The sequence below is a fragment of the Heteronotia binoei genome, chromosome 17 (genome assembly GCF_032191835.1).
Source record: "Heteronotia binoei isolate CCM8104 ecotype False Entrance Well chromosome 17, APGP_CSIRO_Hbin_v1, whole genome shotgun sequence".
NCBI lineage: Eukaryota > Metazoa > Chordata > Lepidosauria > Squamata > Gekkonidae > Heteronotia > Heteronotia binoei.
The window spans coordinates 4,343,242-4,355,650 of record NC_083239.1 but is presented as its reverse complement, the minus strand read 5'-3'; the positions used below and the strand labels follow the sequence as shown (position 1 = coordinate 4,355,650).

Here is a 12,409-nt window from a genome sequence, read left to right as displayed (position 1 = left end):
TAATAAAATATATATTTTGCTTTACTTGCACCATTGGCCTTGGCCTTATTTTTATCTCTTAGTACAAAGGGAAATCTTTTTGAAAATAAGCATCTAAAACCTAATGGAGCAAGAGGCAGGTGGAAGCATAGAGAGAGAGCCAGTTTGGTGTAGTGGTTAAGTGTGTGGACTCTTATCTGGGAGAACTGGGTTTGATTCCCCACTCCTCCACTTGCAGCTGCTGGAATGGCCTTGGGTCAGCCATAACTCTGGCAGAGGTTGTCCTTGAAAGGGCAGCTGCTGTGAGAGTCCTCTCAGCCCCACTCACCTCATAGGGCGTCTGCTTTGGGGGTGGGAGATAAAGGAGATTGTGAGCCGCTCTGAGACTCTTGAGTGGAGGGCGGAATATAAATCCAATGTCGTCTTCTTCTTCTCCTCCTTCTTCTCCTTCTTCTTTTCCTTCTTCTTCTCCTTCTTCTTCCTCCTTCTTCTTCCTCCTCCTTCTTTTTCTCCTTCTCCCTCCTTCTTCTTCTTCCTCTCCTTCTTCTTCTCCTTCTTCTTCCTCCTTCTTTCTTCCTCTTCTTTTTCTTCTTCTTCTTCTTCTTCCTCCTTCTTCTCCTTCTTCTTCTTCTCCTTCTTCTTCCTCCTCTTCCTTCCTCCTTCCTTCTTCCTCTTCCTCTTCTTCGTCTTCTCCTCCTCCTCCTTCTCCTTCTTCTCCTTCTTCATATATCCTGCAGCTGTTGATGCCATCAATGCCAAGTTTATAGAACTTCAGTACCTATGTGGAAAGCGTAACAGAAGCCTATTGAATCACCTTCGGAGCTTTTTTTACTTATGTACCATATGTTGTTCTTGTCTTCAAAGCATTTTTCTTATTGACCATGCATGGACATACCGAACTGAACATGCCGGTGAGCAGCTGCGACAGGTTCCAGGTCTGCTTCACAGAATGGCCAGTTTGATGGGGATAGACGTCCATGGAGAAGTACCAGATGAGAATGTTGTTAATCAGGTGTTGGAGGATATGTGGAAATACAACCAGACCTATCAACTATCTCATGGGGTAGGAGCATCATAGGATTGCTAAAATCGTTAATAGTTGTCTTAAGATATTTTGGTACTGAAAAGCAATGATACCAAAAGGTTTCGTTGGGACCTTACTTGCAACCTTTAGCTCAGCTTATTATTACTGGACACAAGCCCTGAGCGGAATAGAAATTGAAATAAATAAATGAGAGAGAAATTCAGTATAAATCATGGTTGCTGAACAAAAACATTCACTGTAAGGATTTCTTAACAGCTGAAAGGTAGGATATAAATGCCTTTTTAATGGTTTGTTTTAATGCTGGAAATAGAGTTGTCCGTGTGTCAAGTGTGTGACTTGTGGGTCAAGAGGGAGGAGACAATATCAAAGGGCAGAGCCAACAGAAAACAACTCTTAAGGTGAATGGCTCCTCCCAATGTATACATGTCCCACCAAGCAATACATCCAGACATCACAAAGGACCCACACAAACAAACCTGTCACAGTCCAGAGTTTCTGCCAACCGCTCAAAGCAAGAACTAAAAGGGATTCTTATTTAAGATGATCTCAGTGCTGTAGTTTATGCTTATTCCTATAGGGGTGTGTGTGTTAGGTTAGGTTGGATTAGGTTTATTCGACTTACATCCCACCCTCCTCGCCAAGGCAAGCACAGTGCGTGTGTGTGCATCCCACATAATCTGTTGTTGAGGAATTAAGCATTTGGAACACATTCCAGAAAACAATTCGTTATGCCTGATTAAGAGTTACAATAAACCCATGTATTGTCAAGCCCGAGCCAGTTTGGTGTGGAGAGCCAGTTTGGTGTAGTGGTTAAGTGTGCGGACTCTTATCTGGGAGAACCGGGTTTGATTCCCCACTCCTCCACTTGCACCTGCTAGCATGGCCTTGGGTCAGCCATAGCTCTGGCAGAGGTTGTCCTTGAAAGGGCAGCTGCTGTGAGAGCCCTCTCCAGCCCCACCCACCCCACAGGGTGTCTGTTGTGGGGGAGGAAGGTAAAGGAGCTTGTGAGCCGCTCTGAGACTCTTCGAAGTGGAGGGCGGGATATAAATCCAATATCATCTTCTTCTCCTTCTCCTTCTCCTTCTCCTTCTCCTTCTTCTTCTTCTTCTATTTCAATGTAAGATGGTTGAGCAAATGTCAAACCCATGCTCTGGTTTCCCTCCGTTATTTACAACCCATCCTTCACGTCCTCCCTGCCATCTGGCTAAGAATGTTTATGTTACTGGGAATGGCCTGCAGTGTCTGAAGCCTATACTCCCTAAAATTCACAGGCCTGTTATCAGTTCACGGGTTAGTGATAGGACGCTTTTGTAGAGTAAAAGAAAGTTACCGCTGTACCCTTTGAACCTTAGATTTGAATAAAGCGCTTTTTTGTAACAGTTTATGATACCCTATATAGCATCATGTAACCTCTGGTATCTCAGTCTTTCCAAGGACCATGTTCCTTGGGCACCTTTGAGTTCCTAAATAACCTAGTCTATTTGAAACAAAACAAAGGACTTCATTATTGGGGCAATCGGGGCTTGACATTTATATGTATTGAACATAAATTGTATTCCGTTTGATACAGCATTGTAGTAACAAAGACACCTCTGCTGTCTGAATCCACCTATGCCCTTTCTTCAAAGCCCAGGTGAGCATGCAGTTGCTTTTGCTGCTTGGATTTGGATGTTGGATAATTATATGCCGGCAATTATCGATACACTGGCTGCCGGTTGTATACCGTGTTCGCTAAAAGGTGTTGGTTATTACCTTTAAAGCCCTATATGGCCGAGGACCTGCCTACCTTAGGGACCGCCTCTCCCCATATGTTCCCCAGAGAGCACTGAGATCTAGCTCTCAAAACCTCTTAAAAATCCCTGGGCCAAGAGAGGCTAGACTGAAGACAACCAGAGAGCAAGCCTTTTCAGCAATGGCCCCTCGATGGTGGAATCAACTTCCAGAGATGGTGCGAGCCCTGCGGGACCTGAACCAGTTCCGCAGGGCTTGCAAAACCTCTCTGTTTCAACTTGCCTTTGGAATAGAACCTGGCGAAACGGATCTGTAGCCATCCAGTCATCCTGTGCATGATTATGATCTATAGCACTTTATAGCACCTGTTTTATCCATTTAACTATTGTATTGTAATTTGAATTGTATTTTAAAATTTGTTGGTTTTATATTGTATTTATTTATATCATGGTTTTCCATGTCTGTGAGCCGCCCTGAGCCCGCCTTTGGCAGGGGAGGGCGGGATATAAAAATAAATTTATCTTATCTTATCTTAGCTTTGAAATGGGATTTTATTTATTTTTTATTTAATTGCATTTTTGACTGTCCTTCCCAACAGCCAGGCTCAGGGTGGTTCACAACAAATTATAGTTGCAGGCAAGATAAAACCGAAATTAAATAAACAGTACAAAAAATGCAGTTGGCATTGAGTAAGTAAATTTTTATTTATACCCCGCCCTCCCCGCCGAGGCAGGCTCAGGGCGGCTTACAGAGCATGATACAGTATCATGGTATGATGATAACAGATAAAATCAATCAACGATATAAATACAAAATATAAACTAATTTTAAGAATAAGCTAAAACAATACAGTGGTGCTACAGTCTCCATTCATCCAGGCAGCTTAATATTCATTCTGGTTACGTCTTAAAGGCTTCTTGGAAGAGGGCAGTTTTGCAGGCCCTACGGAACTGGTTGAGGTCCCTTAGGGCCTGCACCTCCTCTGGCAGCTGATTCCACCATTGGGGCGCTTTTATAGAGAAGGCCAGCTCCCTGGTTGTTTTACGTTTGGCCTCCCGAGGATGCTGCTGTCTCATGAGGGGAATGGAAGTGGGAGTACCAGATGAAACTGTAGCTGTCCTCAGTCAAATACCTGGTGGAACATGTCTGTTTTACAGGCCCTGAGGAATGATAATAAATCTTGCAGGGCCCAGGTGGAATTTGGCAGAGAGTTCCACCAACCTGGCCCTGTTTGAGGGCAGCTGGACGTCTCTTGGGCTGGGGCCCACCAGCACATGTTAATCACTGGAATGCAAGGCTTTCTTGGGGGTATACTTGGAGAGGCGGTCCTGGAGATATGTGGGTCCCTGACTGTTAAGGGCCTTAAAGGTTAATATCAAAACCTTGAACTTGATCCAGTACTCCACTGGGAGCCAGTGCAGCTCCTGCAGCACAGGGGAGATGTGAGCTGTGTGCTGGGCCCCTGTGAGGACGCAGGGCACTGCATTCTACACTAGCTGGAGTTTCCAGGTCAGCATCAAGGATAGACCCGCAAGTTACAATAGTGACCACTGCATAGATTACAGTGGCTAGGTTGGACTGAGACACATAGAAGGCCAACTGCCTGACTGGATGTAGTTGGTAAAATGCCAGCCTGACAACATTGGAAACCTGGGACTCCATTGTCAATGAGGCATCCAGAATCGCCTCCAAACTCTGGGCGGCTGGTGCAATTTAAGTGGCACACCATCCAGAGCTGGGAGTTAGGGTTCCACACCAGCATCCCCCCAACCAAGCCATAGATCCTCCATCTTAGAATAATTCAGTCTCAACTAACTCCACTCCGTTGCTTCTCCAGTTTGGTGTAGTGGTTAAGTGTGTGGACTCTTATCTGGGAGAACCGGGTTTGATTCCCCACTCCTCCACTTGCACCTGCTGGAATGGCCTTGGGTCAGCCATAACTCTCTTATCTGGGAGAACCGGGTTTGATTCCCCACTCCTCCACTTGCACCTGCTAGCATGGCCTTGGGTCAGCCATAGCTCTGGCAGAGGTTGTCCTTGAAAGGGCAGCTGCTGTGAGAGCCCTCTCCAGCCCCACCCACCTCACAGGGTGTCTGTTGTGGGGGAGGGAGGGAAAGGAGATTGTGAGCCGCTCTGAGACTCTTCAGAGTGGAGGGTGGGATATAAATCCAATATCTTCATCTACCTCACAGGGTGTCTGTTGTGGGGGAGGAAGGTAAAGGAGATTGTGAGCCGCTCTGAGACTCTTCAGAGTGGAGGGCGGGATATAAATCCAATATCTTCATCTACCTCACAGGGTGTCTGTTGTGGGGGAGGAAGGGAAAGGAGATTGTGAGCTGCTCTGAGACTCTTCGGAGTGGAGGGCGGGATATAAATCCAATATCTTCATCTACCTCACAGGGTGTCTGTTGTGGGGGAGGAAGGGAAAGGAGATTGTGAGCCGCTCTGAGACTCTTCAAAGTGGAGGGTGGGATATAAATCCAATATCTTCATCTACCTCACAGGGTGTCTGTTGTGGGGGAGGAAGGGAAAGAAGATTGTGAGCCGCTCTGAGACTCTTCGGAGTGGCGGGCGGGATATAAATCCAATATCTTCATCTACCTCACAGGGTGTCTGTTGTGGGGGAGGAAGGGAAAGGAGATTGTGAGCCGCTCTGAGACTCTTCAGAGTGGAGGGCGGGATATAAATCCAATATCTTCATCTACCTCACAGGGTGTCTGTTGTGGGGGAGGAAGGGAAAGGAGATTGTGAGCCGCTCTGAGACTCTTTGGAATGGAGGGCGGGATATAAATCCAATATCTTCATCTACCTCACAGGGTGTCTGTTGTGGGGGAGGAAGGGAAAGGAGATTGTGAGCCGCTCTGAGATTCTTCGGAGTGGAGGGCGGGATATAAATCCATTATCTTCATCTACCTCACAGGGTGTCTGTTGTGGGGGAGGAAGGGAAAGGAGATTGTGAGCCGCTCTGAGACTCTCCGGAGTGGAGGGCGGGATATAAATCCAATATCATCTTCTTCCTCAAATTGAGACAGCTCTGGCAGAAGCCAAAATAATGAGCCTTGATATAAGAGGTAAAGTGCAAGTTGTAAACCCTCAGCAAAAAAGTGAGAGTATGACCACAAACCCAGCAAATTTGAATTCCAGCAACAATGTGATCTTCTTTGTGTCAAGGGTCCTTGCCATTTCTTATTGCTTTGCGCTGTGTTACATATGTTTTGGTACTCTTTTGCTTTTGCTTTGAGAATTCTGGGGGATTGCAGCGGAACCTGCTCTGCTATCCTTTCTGATAATATCAGAAGTCACCATTCTGCCCTGTGGAGGGAACTGGAGTCTACATCTCAAGGCTGTGTTATCTCCTTACAGAGACTGCTTGAACTGTCCATTGTCTAGTATGAGGGGGGAGGTTGGGTGAGAAATATTTTGTATTGCTTTTCGCAGGCTTTGAGCTATTACTTTTGGCAGGCTATGTAACGGCCCTGGATGGGTATAAAGATCTGGCCAGCCTCAGGTGAGCCAGATCTGACACAAACATTTGTGCCACTGTTACCTATCTATCAATAAAGTTAACCCTTTCTGAAGAGGAGAGAGGTTTGGTTATGTTGACGATAGTCCCAGAGCTGATACTTTGTGGTCTCTGTGCATCACAGCCTTGGGACTTCAGGCACCTCCACCAACCAGGATTGATGATTCCTTAAGCTCCACAGTGAGGATTTTTTAACGCAGCCACTGAGCATGCTCAGGGAATCCATTGCACATCTCCAGAAGCCAGCGCCGAGATGCTGCCAGTTTTCTTCTGACTGCTGCACAGATAGGATGTTCCTCTCCAAGGCTGCAAACAGTGATCCTTTTTTCCTTCATTTAGCTCCCTAAAAATTTTTTTTATTAGCATAGTTAGTTCATAGGTTACCGTATTTTTCGCACCATAAGGCGCTCCGGACGATAGGACGCACCTTCCTCCTGGGGGGCGATCCGCTGCCTCCGATCCGGCGCTTCCCCCGCGCCTCCTTGCCTGGCTCCATCTTCTTCCAGCAAGCGCTGGGATCGCTCCACATGGCCCCACCGCAAACCCAGCGCTTCGCGAGCGCCGGCTGTGGAGGGGGCAGCGTGCTTCCTCCTTGCCTGTGTGCCTGGCTTCAGCTGTGATGCTTAAAGCAAGCGCTGGGATCGGAGGAACTCAAAGGTGCCCAAGGAACATGGTCCTTGGAAAGACTGAGATACCAGAGGTTACATGATGCTATATAGGGTATCATAAACCGATCTAAAGATTTTTGTGTAGTCTTTTTTGCTATCATCTTACAGAGACATTATCTTGGTTTCATGTCAGTTTTTCTGGATATTTAATTTCCCGGTCTACCATTTGCTGGTGGCTAGGAGCAAACAGAACCAAGCCCTAGCAACTTTGCAGAACCTCAGAGGCCGCTTGGCTCACACTCTCATCAACAATGACAATTGATGTCAGTTCAGAAATAATTTTCTCCTGAATAACTGCTAGTTTGGGGAAGAATGCAGTGGGTAAGCTAATGCCTTTTGTCGGCACCACTGAGCTGAGTGCCCCACAGCGTTGGCTTGTAGTGCTACAAAGGCCGCTCAGCTTGGCTTACTCCAGGGCCATTTTCACTTCTCATTCCATTCCATTCCTGCCTCCTGTCCACATGTAATAGCTGGGTGGAGAGCTATCCAGGGAGCTGGGAGTAACAGTTTTTAATTAAAGTAAAACAACTTTCTTGATATTAACGCTGAAGGTGGTAAGGAGAACACAGGGAGCGAGAGCGGGGGAGAACAAGTCACGAGGTCTGTCATCCTTGAGTTCGTCGTCATATTCCACATGGCAGTTGCCAATGCAAGTAGCAGGCATTTTCAAAGATTTCAGGTTTTCACGGCTGGTAACATCATTAGAGTTTGTAGAATCTTTCGGGCTCAAGTGCCATGTTCTACTGGAGAAAGTTTTCCTTCCAGACATTTCGTTCTCAGCTGTGGAGAACATCCAACCAACAACCAGCAAATTCCACAGAACAATCAGCACAGTCAACAACCATCTTCCTTCAAACCCCTTCCAACCCTCCCAGCAATTAACACAGAACAATGGTCACATTCAACAGCCAGTTTCCTTATCACTACCCTTCCAGGAAGCCCCACCAAACAATGGACACATCCACAAACCAATTGCCCTTTCATCACACCCCCTCCAGCCTAGAAATAGCAGCTCTCCAGCAGCCCTGTCCTCACTCAATGCACAGCAGCCAAGAAGGTCAGAGCGCCTGCTCCGGCTGCAACGCCACTGAGGATGTTCTCCGCAGCTGAGAACTAAACGTCTGGAAGGAAAACTTTCTCCAGTAGAACACGGCACTTGAGCCCGAAAGATTCTACAAACCCTAATAGGCATTTTGTCATAGTCCCAGTATTGGAATGCTGGACAATGTAACTTCTCTTTTGCAGAGGGAGCTTGCACTGAGAGTTGAACTGGGGTGGTCTGTAAATGAAATAAAGTGAGCGTTTCCTTGAGAGAAAGTATTTGCGGTTTGTGCGCAACAAATAGATCAGGTGGGAAAAGTGCACTTTTTTAACAATAACAAATGTGTATCAGAATACCATCTTGTTTGACATTTTGCCCTTTTAATGTCGTGTGATTCCATGGCTCTTTTTTTTGTACAGACTGCAGAAGAAAAGGTTCCTGTCTGGTACATTATGGATGAATTTGGATCCAGGATCCAGCATTCAGATGATCCCACTTTTGCAATAGCCCCTTTATTTTACATGCCACAGCAGATTGCTTATACGGTTCTCTGGCCCTTAAAAGATCTTGATACTGGTGGTAAGTGTGTCTGCGCATCAGATATGTTCTTGGAACATGACAAGCTATAAAATAGGCTCAGATTCTGCTGTCCGGAATCATGTTTCCCACAGTACAAGAAATTAGATTCTGTTCAGCAGCTGTATTTTTCACAAGCCCCATGGCGCAGACTAGCAAGGCTGCAGTACTGCAGCCTGAACTCTCTGCTCACGACCTGAGTTCGATCCCGGCGGAAGCTGGGTTTTCAGGTAGCCGGCTCACGTTGACTCAGCCTTCCATCCTTCCGAGGTCGGTAAAATGAGTACCCATCTTGTTGGGGGGGGGAGTGTAGATGACTGGGGAAGGCAATGGCAAACCACCCCGTAAAAAGTCTGCCGTGAAAACGTGAAAGCAACGTCACCCCAGAGTCGGAAACGATTGGTGCTTACACAAGGGACTACCTTTACCTTTTTACACTTAGGAATGTCCAGCACGAAATCCCTTGTTCCCATCCCACCTACTGCCAGAGAATCCTGTTGCTAAAGAGGCGAGTGGTTGGCCACTCTCCTTTGGGTCAGCATTGACAATCAGAAAGCTGGGTTGGATTTGGCCTAGTGGTTTCTAGTTATCACCCACCACACATCATTTTGTTGTTGTGTTTCCTTTGGATAGCTCATAAGATATGCTCAATAATTAACAGTAAAACTAAAAAAGTGCTACTCAGTTTTTGAACAACTGAATAATACTGAGTCAGAGTCAAGTCTGTGCATGGCTAGAATCGGCCCTACCCTTAGACCCAGCCCGTGCCAGCCAATTCTAACCGCTCTCAGTGCGGGGGCGGGGAGGCACGGCGGAACACGGCGCTGCCACAGAAAGGAAGGGGGCAGCTGCTTGCAGCAGCAGCATTTTACCACCGATCAGCTGATCAGTGGTGTCGAGCTGCAGGAGGGGAGGGAGACAGCAGCCACAGCAGCATTTTACCAGCTGATCAGCGGGGGGGGGGGCGCGACAGGCAGCGTCTGCCTGGGGTCTTGACCCAATGGAGTATCAGTTGGGTCTCAGCCCAACGGGGGGGTCACTGAGATTGAAGGAGGGTGGAATGGAGCGGCCTGGCCCCCCGGGCCCTCAGAATCTTTCCCACCATATCTCTTGTCACAAATCTTACTACCACATCTCTTGGTAATTTCTTTTTTTCTGGCATGGTCTGAATTAACCCTGTAAATATAGTCATAAAAATAACTGGTTTCGTCAGGGTCATCCCCCAAAAACTCAGCAATGATTCTTATTATATATGTCTTTAAATCAGTCTCAGCAAATTCATGCACCCTTCTCAAACGTATCTGATTTTCCATTAGTTTACAGTCTTGTAGCACTGCTTTCTCCTGCATTTTTTATAGTGGAATCCACTGTATCAATTCTTGAATCTTGGTCTTTCACCTTTTTTTCTACCTCCTTCACTTTCTTTAACGCTGCTTGAGAATCTTTCCTGAGATCCTCAATTTCTTTTTTAATTTAAGAACATAAGAGAAGCCATGTTAGATCAGGCCAATGGCCCATCCAGTCCAACACTCTGTGTCACACAGTGGCCAAAAAAAATTATATTTATATATTTATATATATATACACACACACACACTTTCTTTTTTAACCACCTCTGCACTGGATTCAATGTCCTTTTTTAATTCCTTCTTACTCTCTGTTACTGAGTCTTTTATTACTTTTGCCAATCTTGCCTTCATAGCTTCTATTGCCTCCTGCCATTTATTTTTGCTTCTTCAAGTGACCTAGCCCTCGTATGAATCTGCTTTGCTCCTGATTTATGCACAGACATCAATTACTGCCTGCCCATTGCTAAAATAGGCTCTGAAGTTGACCTCACCAAATTGATTTCCAATTACACAGTCTTATAGATTAAAGCATGCCCTTTTAGATGAGCCCAAAATCGCCGTTCCCAGTAGCTCCTAAGTCGAGATATTAATTTTTTAAAGTTTTATTTTCTTCAAAATGGCGTCCATGGCTTTTCTGTCCCTTTTAAAAAAAAAAAATTCCTTTTTCTCCTGGAGCACTCCAAAATTAGTTCAAAGCATATAATCCAATAGATTTCACCTTTTAATGATGATATCTGCTTGCGCCACTATTTTTTAAAGTCCCATTTTCTTTTAACATTTTTTTAAACTTTTGACCTTCTTTTAATGGCCGCTGGTACTTCTCTATGATCTATGGTCCTAGAGAAGGCTAAGAGGCTTGCAGTTTTCCCTTCTCTTAATGGCTACTTCCTTCCTTCCTTTCTTGCCACAAAGTCTCATTTTCGATGGTTGAGAAGTCTCACTTTTTTTTTATGACGACATTTCCTGTGACATCATCAAGTCAGCAGTTCTGTCTCGGAGGGGGTTGGCTGGCCTGACCACAGGTATTCAAAACAAAGGTTGTTTTTCCTCTTTTAGCCTTGTTTCCCAAATTTCATTAGTCCCAAATTTACCCCCTCATTTATCTTCTTTATTTTAAAATAACGTAATTGGATCCAGACCTTTGTCTTTATTTCAAATAAGTCTTATTTTAGTCCCGGAGTGATAGATAAAGATCTTTTACCTTTGAAGTCGTTATCCTTTTGAACACCGTTCTCTTCAAAGATAGATGTAAATCAGTTCCAAAGAAGCTTTGAATCCTGGTGAATTTATGTCAATTTAATGACCCCAGAAGTCCTCCGTAGACGTTGGAATGCAATCCTTCTCCAGGGACTCTTCAAAGCCAAAAAGGAACCTCACTGGGATTCCTCGTCAGCCAAAGTAAATCCCCTCAGGACACAGCACTTTTATATTGATTCTAATCTTTTTTTGTGGCTTACAGAAAACCACACCAGAGCATCAAGATCTCCACACAGAGGTTTGTGAAGTGGGTCATTTTGGCGGTTGCTCTGTTATAAATTGTTTTAGCCCCATTATCATCTTGCCAAGATCATCCTGTGTCCTGATTCTGTCTTCTGTATTTGCTACTCCTATAATTTAGTATCATTCGCAAATTTAATAAGCATGTGTTCTATTTCTTAATCCAAATCGTTTATAAAGATGTTGAACAAAACAGGTCTCAGGACAGATCCTTGAGGCACTCCACTTGCCACCTCTCTCCATTTGGATGAGGGATCATTAACAAGCACTCTTTGGGTGTGATCTGTCAACCATTTAAAGATCCACCTAACAGTAATAGGATCCAAACCAGTAACTTTTTCAACAGCGATAGCATGTGGAACGTTATCAAGAGCCTTACTGAAATCAAGATAAGCTTTATCTGCAGCATTCTCTTGATCCAACAAGGTAGTAACTTTCTCAAAACCAAACAAAAAGAGAAGTGTTAGTCTGACATGGCCAGTTCTTAAGAAACCCATATATATATATATATATAAAGGTAAAGGTAGTCCCCTGTGCAAGCACCAGTGGTTTTCGACTCTGGGGTGATGTTGCTTTCACAACGTTTTCACGGCAAACTTTTTACAGGGTGGTTTGCCATTGCCTTCCCCAGTCATCTACACTTTCCCCCCAGCAAGCTGGGTACTCATTTTACTGACCTCGGAAGGATGGAAGGCTGAGCCAACCTGGAGCCAGCTTCCGCTGGGATTGAATTCAGACTGCAGTACTGCAGCTTTACCACTCTGCGCCATGGGGCAAATTCCTGTCTACTCATTCTCCATTGTCCTTAGTTAAAATGAACATGCAGGCAAGCCAGAGACATGGCCAACATTCATCCCCAGTGGACAGGGAGAGCCACCAGCTAGACACCAGTTCAACCACTGCCACTACTTGACCTTTGTAGGAGTTGTCCACTGGAAGGGAAAGGACTCCCAGCTTCCCTTCCATATTCTGAGCCCTTACCTTTGGGTCTCTTCTGCT

At 45.4% G+C, this 12,409-nt stretch overlaps 1 protein-coding gene across 1 annotated transcript in view; it reads left to right on the top strand.

Annotated features, from left to right (window-relative positions):
* TTLL12 (tubulin tyrosine ligase like 12) overlaps positions 1-12,409 on the top strand; it is a 79,430-nt gene that overhangs the window by 16,562 nt on the left and 50,459 nt on the right. Inside the window, exons 3-4 of the mRNA XM_060257490.1 lie at positions 844-1,042; positions 8,408-8,567. Of these exons, the coding sequence (XP_060113473.1) occupies positions 844-1,042; positions 8,408-8,567 (359 nt within the window). The remainder of the gene's footprint in view (positions 1-843; positions 1,043-8,407; positions 8,568-12,409) is intronic.